General features: G+C 47.5%; 1 protein-coding gene across 1 annotated transcript in view; it reads right to left on the reverse strand.

Moving 5' to 3' along the window:
- The window catches only part of rpgrip1l (RPGRIP1 like), an 18,416-nt gene extending 15,994 nt beyond the window's left edge, over positions 1 to 2,422 (reverse strand). Inside the window, exons 1-5 of the mRNA XM_013913837.1 lie at positions 2,324 to 2,422; positions 1,579 to 1,674; positions 1,272 to 1,416; positions 799 to 1,109; positions 585 to 684 (exon numbers count right to left, since the gene is read on the reverse strand). Of these exons, the coding sequence (XP_013769291.1) occupies positions 585 to 684; positions 799 to 1,109; positions 1,272 to 1,416; positions 1,579 to 1,666 (644 nt within the window). The 5' untranslated portion in view covers positions 1,667 to 1,674; positions 2,324 to 2,422. The remainder of the gene's footprint in view (positions 1 to 584; positions 685 to 798; positions 1,110 to 1,271; positions 1,417 to 1,578; positions 1,675 to 2,323) is intronic.
- Positions 2,423 to 6,910: the final 4,488 nt, after the last annotated feature.

Consider the following 6,910-nt stretch of genomic DNA (forward strand, 5'->3'; position numbering starts at 1 on the left):
TCACCTGTTCTCAGCTGCATTTGAATAAAGCACCAAATCCACACTTTTAAGCTTAAATTTCAAAACTTGCATTTAACTACAGATTTTATCTGTTTTGATTTTATAAACTGTTTCGTTTGTTTGTTTGTTAATTAGTTAGTTTGTTTGCTTGTTTTAATCAATTTTAAATCATGCTTTTTATTTGTTTTTGTTTCTAATGTCTCTGTAAAGCACTTTGAATCACCTTGTTGTTGAATTGTGCTGTACAAATAAACTTGCCTTGCCTTGCCTTAAATAAGCTCAGGATGACTCATAGGTAAGGACGGGAATTAAGAACTGGTTCTTGTAGAGAAGTGGTTCCCAGTAGTCCAGCTGTATGGAATTGTTAGTCTGTTTGCTGATCGATCCTGCTTATGGAGTCTTGTGCTCGTGCATCCAGAAACAGCTCCATCATGCTGCTGACACAACTTCAGCTCTTTACATGCACCTGCACAGACAGCATGCTAACGCTAAGCCAGCCAAGAACCCGGAGTGATATGCTGCTTAGAGGTGTTTTTGAGCCCGAATCGATCACTAACATCTCACTGATTCCCATTCCTACTCACAGGTTGCGGATCTCTGATCTGGCCTCCTCCAGCAGACTGTGCCCATAGCGAGGCAGCAGGCCAGTCGGAGGTCGTCCTCCTCCCTCCAAACTCCTCGTACCTGCAGGAGATGAATTCACAGAGGGAAGATGGTAAAAGTTAAACAGAGAGAAAGAAAACACGCAGTTCGTGGAGTGTGATGGCAGAGAAGCTCTGGAGACGCCGCAGAACTCACTTTTAGGTCGTATTAAAGACGGAGACGACATGTCGTCTCTGAACTTCTTCAACCCCGTGTTGACTCGCGGCTGGATGCGGTCGTACGGCGTCGGCCTCTGGCTCTGACGATTGATGAGTTGATGCTTTGCCACCAGGAGGCGCTGTTTCAGCCCTTCGTTTTCGGCCTGCAGGGCCCGGACCTTCTCGTGGAGCTCCTCCATCATCTCCTCCATCTCCACGTCTCGGACCCTGGAGGATGGGGCTGTCCCTGCTGCCAGCTGCTCCATGCGGTCACGGTTGTTCATCAGCCTCTTCAGCTTTGTGCTCAGTCTGCAGAGAGACAGTTAAATTAAATGGTATATTGTTAGACACATTAAGGATTCTGGAACTTTTTGTGTGGAAAAATATTATTGAGGAAATAAACGTGTTCTCTTTAAAGACGTGCTTTTGTTCAGTGATAAAAACGCCCCGGGCACATGGGAGAAGCCTCACCTCTTGATTAGATCATCCCGTTTGTGGCTGTGCTGTTTGAGCTGCAGCGTCTCCTCCTGCAGCCGCAGGAAGCGGTCCTCCAGCTCCTCCCGGGACACACGCGAGATGTCCAGCCGCGCACGGGCGTGCTGATAGGTCGACGACTCTGTGAGCAGAAATCAACAAATTAGCAGGTGAACAAACTGTACCACATAAAACAGAGCACTGGATTTAACCTAAAATGTAGGTTAGAATTCAACGTTTTAGTCATGCAACTGTCTGCTGGTACGTGGAGGACTCTGAAACAGCCTGATGAGTGTGGACACACCTGGTGGAGCCGGTGTGAGTCTGGAGAGGTCCACCGTGACGTCCTTGACCGGCACATCTGCTGCCGTCTCATCCCGGAGGGTTGACATGTTTCAGCCTGGACAGAAGATTCAACCGTCGGTGGCGGTTACAGAAAGCTTTACGCCTTTTATAATTCATCTCTGAAGATAAATCTCTCAGTGAGGTTAAAAACACAATCGGCACAATGAATAAAAATACTTTACAATGAAAACTTAATCAGCAGCACTTCACTTTAAAGACGCCTCTAATAGCGCGGTGTTAAACGGACTGTTCACCATTTCAAAAGCACCAAAATTCAAACAGCCTAGTGTGTTACATGTATGCCGAACTTAAAACCGGCTAATTCCGATGTTTCCGAGTCTTCGACGATAATTACGAAGCCACATTTAACGCTACTTTCGACCGTGAACATTAAAACGTATAGAATTTAAAGGTAGTCTGGTACCGAGCGATGATTTAACAAAGCAGCGTTATCTTTGACCAATGGGACACACCATATTAACATCAGGTAAATAAATTAAAATATATATTATGCGTACGTGGATGTATTTTACTGAAAAGCTCTGAATCTATCGTGTTTTTTTTTCGCATTAGCAGCAGTAGCTAACGAGCTAGCGGAACCGTCTAATTATCAGATTGCGTGTCGCCTCAAACGCTCGTGACTCCATATTTACTTCTGACTTGTTTCCGGTCATTTTTCTGGTAACATCTGACGCATTTCTTACCTTTTACAACGACTTTGTTCAGTTTAACTCACGGTTGCTACTGAAAACATAAACGCTCATCACGTCGTTATGGTACAACAGCGCACGCGCTGTGCGAAGAGCCTTCTGGGAGTTGTATTTTTTGTTCCTCTTTTTTAGCAGTCAAAGGCTTTCCTAGCTTATATTTCCCTCTAGAATATGACACAGTATAAACCACCAGTGATTAAATGCTCTTAAAGCTGTTTCGAGTTTAATAAGAAGGACTTTTGTGTGTGAACGTGTCTGTTTCCTGCTGATTTTCATGCAGAAACCCTCTCTCCTGTCTGTCAGCTGTATCTCTGACTCTGGGCCAATTTGGGGACTTTGTCTGACCTGACTTTACATGTTAGCGTATTTATGAGCAGTGTGGCTCACTGCTGCACACACATCTGCGGGGATTTGATCGGCGTGCTGTCAGACGCATGCCTTTCATGAACTGGCGATGGATCTAATTTAGCACCCTGAGATGAGCGTCGGCAGGCCAGGATGAGCTCAGTCGGCATGTCAGTGTTCGCTGGGCCGTGACAGTCTCCCATCACTGCTGCTGCTTCTTCCAGGCATAACCTTTGAACCCTCCTCCCCGCAAACACACCTTCCCCCGTGTGTTCGGCCTGCGGCGAGCAGGCGCGGATCTGTCAGCGAGTCAGCCTGTCGTTGAAATCTATGATGCCTGCTGGCTTCTTGTTCAACAGGCCGTGCCCACGTTGGTGCAACAACTGTCAAGCACATGATCAGACGAGCATGGAGGCCCGTCTTAGCCTCCTATTGTTATATAGGCAGATTTCCCCTCAAACATCCAGCAGTCATGGCTTTTATTCAACTGGAGCCACGGGGGGGGAGGTCAAAGTCTGTTACTGTCAGGCACTGAAAGGAGAGGCCAGATCAGCCGCCTACTGTAAATCTGCTTCTTCTTTCAGCTGCTGCATTCATAGCTCCACTGCACAGCGGATCATCTGCCTCCATCTCCTCCTATCCCAGCATCCTCCTCCGTCTGAGCTCTTCTCCTCCTGCCTGGCAGCTCCATCTTCATCCTTTTTTATCAGTAATAGTCCCTGCACCCACCTCCTCTCACTGATCTGCATCGTCGTTATCATACGATCCTGTGACTGTCCCAGATGTGACACTAGATGGCAGCTGGTTAACGTGTGAGCAGCTGAGGATCCTCCACCAGTCACAGTAATGATGACGGCAGTGAGCCTCTGTGAGGACAAATCACTCGGCTAATCTGATGACACAGATGAAGTCGCAGCCTCTTTAACAACCAGCTCAGAATTTAATGGGGAGTTATGTGGTTCAGACAAAACGTGAGGGAAAGAAAGAGAGAGACCTCTGAGTGCTCAACATACAGAAGATGCATAATTATGTGTCTGAAACAGGGGTGGGCAATCTCACCTTGGGTCAACACACCTGAATCACATGATTAGTTCCTTACCAGGCCTCTGGAGAACTTCAGGACATGTTGAGGAGCTAATTTAGCCATTTAAACCAGCTGTGTTGGTTCGAGGACACATCTAAAACCTGCAGGGACACCGCCCCTCGTGGACTGAGATTGCCCACCCCTGGTCTAAAAGCACGAAGACAGGAAACAGAGCTGGGCAGTAAAACTGCTGCAGGATGACTTTGATACTGAGCAGCTTGTAGAAAAAGGTTTGGAAGAAGGTGGGACTGAAAATCTGACAGAAAAACAGTAAAAACTGAAAATAGATGCAGAAAAATGTTTCAGATTAACAACATGTTAGCTGCTGTTGGTCACCACAATTCGCATATTAATGATCAAAGAACTGAGCTCACAGTTCATTCAGTGGTGCTGGTTTCAGTTATTGTGCAGATGTTTACAAGGTTGGAGACCTGCAGTCAGCTGACACTGAAGAAGTCACCTGATGATGATGAAACTGAAAACATCCAGATGAACAGGATCAACTTTCTGGGATTTCCTGACCTGGATGACTGAGCACGCGTGAGACAGTAGTCTGGATATTATAGAGCTATTTCTTATACTCTGTGAACTTTGTAACATATAGTTTTATTTCATTTAGTTCAGTGTGTTACTGTCTGATGTAAATTATTGTTCTAATGAATAAACGGTGGTAATCCTGCAACAGTGTAAACGAACAGACGCTACAAATACTGTAAATATGAACAGAGTAATTACAGTAACTGAAAATACAGCTTTATGCTGATGATATATTTTGCTGTAAAAAGTTTGTGCAGTAACTTGTTTAAAGTAACCGACTGTGTTACCTGTGCAGAGTGCACGATCACCCTCCCCATATACTGTTCGTCATGGAGCACATCACTGACTCGCTGTCAGTGTTCCTGTTCCAGGAATGAAGGAGTAAAGCTGCTTTAGTGGCCTCGCTCTGGCCCCCGAGCCATACATTTAGCACCTCTGGTCTGAATGTCATAACTAGTAAAAACCCAGAGACTTGTTCAGAACCAAAACTTCGTCTCAGTTTAATTAGTTTTATTTCCACAGCTTCACACAAAGAAACCTGTTGTTTGATTGACTGTCATGTGATCAGCAGTTTGTTCTGGACTCGGTTTGAGGAGAAAGCAAGAGGAGCGTCTGGGATCTGACGCAAACATCGTGTCAGGAATTGAACACACCTTCTGTTTATCTTCCATTATAAGTAAAGTTATTGAGACGAACCTGACATGGTCGGGGTGTACCTTTGGAGCCATCACAGGACGTGCATGTGCAGGACTTCCTGTTTGGGAGCAGAACTGTTCTGCTTTTTGCAGAATTTGAACTATTTCTCTTGTTTTCAGTTAAAACGTCAGAGCGCAGGGAGCAGCTGGTGACGAGTCCGCAAACATGAAACCGCAGACAGCACGGCGCTCATCCTGATAACTCATCACACAGTTATGTTTTTGGTACTCAGCGTGTTTAAATATCTAAATTAGACGCCCGAGCCACATTTTCCTAATATTTACAACATCAGGGAGCAAAATAGTTTCCACGTTGTGTTTGTCCTCTCGTCAGTAAAATATCAGGAAGTTTAGTTTTTTAGTTTTCCTCAGTCCAAGCTCACTCTCGCTGACAGCTGACAGCGTTTCCTGTGGTGCTGACAGCTGCTCACTACTGGTCCGAGAGCAGCAGGAGCAGTAATCAGAGTATTTCGTTAGTAATCAGAGTAGTTGATGGAGCTGGTTGTTGGTTGGATAAAGAACACTTCATTTGCAGTGTGAATGTGCCCTCCGAGCAGAGGACATGTGACCTTGTGTGTCGGGGGTCACGCCTCGGGCGCCGCCGCCGCTCTGACAGACGTGTAAACAGGTGCGGCCGTTGTTGCAGCGACAGCTGATCTCAGTTGGCACCTGAGCCGAGCCAATTAAAGCCGAGCCAGTTGGGGCGGCCCTCTGTGACTGTACGGCAGCACGTTTGGGCCGCTGCGCCGAGGCCTCCTGACATCGTTAACGTGGGCGGAGACAGCAGCGGGAGAGGAGGAAGTGGCTCGGGAGAGACGAGGGGAGATTTATGGTAATGAGATGAGCTGCAGGGATCCAGCATTGGTCACAATCAGACGGCGAGTCCGAACATTTTTCCACCTCAGGATCAGAACAGCTGGAGACAAAAACGATACCTGTTCAGGTTAAAGGCGGAGCTCTCTTCAGCGTGTTTCCATAACATGCCGTCATGTGTTCCGAATGGTGAAGTAGGGAGAATGAAGCAGTTCCTTCCTGCTGCTGTTAGTGGTTTGGTGTGGCTATGAGAGGGAGGCTGTTGGAGCAAGCACCACCTCCACCTCCACCCACTGTGCAGAAGCAGCGGTCCAGGCTGATGGCAGCTCCTGCCTCAGGTTCCTGGGGCCTGCAGTCTCCCGCTCCGGCCCTCACACCTGCCTGCTGAGCGTGGACAGTCTCCACTGACGTCTGTAAGACCGAAGCCTCGTTAAAATAACACGAATACATCACCTCACCAATCACAGCGTTGTGTAGATGCTTTGTGGTCTGGATGGTTATTGATGCCTCAGGTGCTCGAGCCGGTTACTCCTGACCTCCTCTCTGAATCCTGCTCGACCTCTCGAAGGTCAGATTTGCAAGTTTCTCTGTGACAGCAGCTGTCAATGAGTAAGTTGGGGCCATCTTCCTGATGTACTCGTGGATGCTCGTTGTCTCATCCTGGACTGTGGTGCTGACACTCACCAGTCCCCGGCCTCCTTCTGCTTCGCGTACAGTCTCAGGGTGCTGGACTTGGGGTGAAACCCTCCATGCATGGTCAGGAGCTTCCTGGTCTTGATGTCAGTGGCTTCTATCTCCTCCTTTGGCCAAATTATTATCCCAGCAGGGTACCTGATCAGGGGCAGGGCGTAGCCCGCATCTTGTTCTTACTCTTCAGCTGACTCCTCATGACTTGGGTTAGCTCTGTGTTAAAATCATCCGAACTGAATTCACACTTTCACACTGATGCGGTCTGTCAGGGTTTTCTCCTGCGAGACTCTGGATTTCCCATGAACCGCCTGACCCCGCTGTGTGTCTGTCGGCGCCCTGCCACCCCACTGTGTCAGATTTTGGGTGTAAATCCACAGAAACCTGCAGGATGGACTCAGTAAATCCTGCCATTAAGGC

Source organism: Pundamilia nyererei, unplaced genomic scaffold (assembly GCF_000239375.1).
Source record: "Pundamilia nyererei isolate P.nyererei 1_Seehausen unplaced genomic scaffold, PunNye1.0 scaffold00154, whole genome shotgun sequence".
Classification (NCBI taxonomy): Eukaryota; Metazoa; Chordata; class Actinopteri; order Cichliformes; family Cichlidae; genus Pundamilia; species Pundamilia nyererei.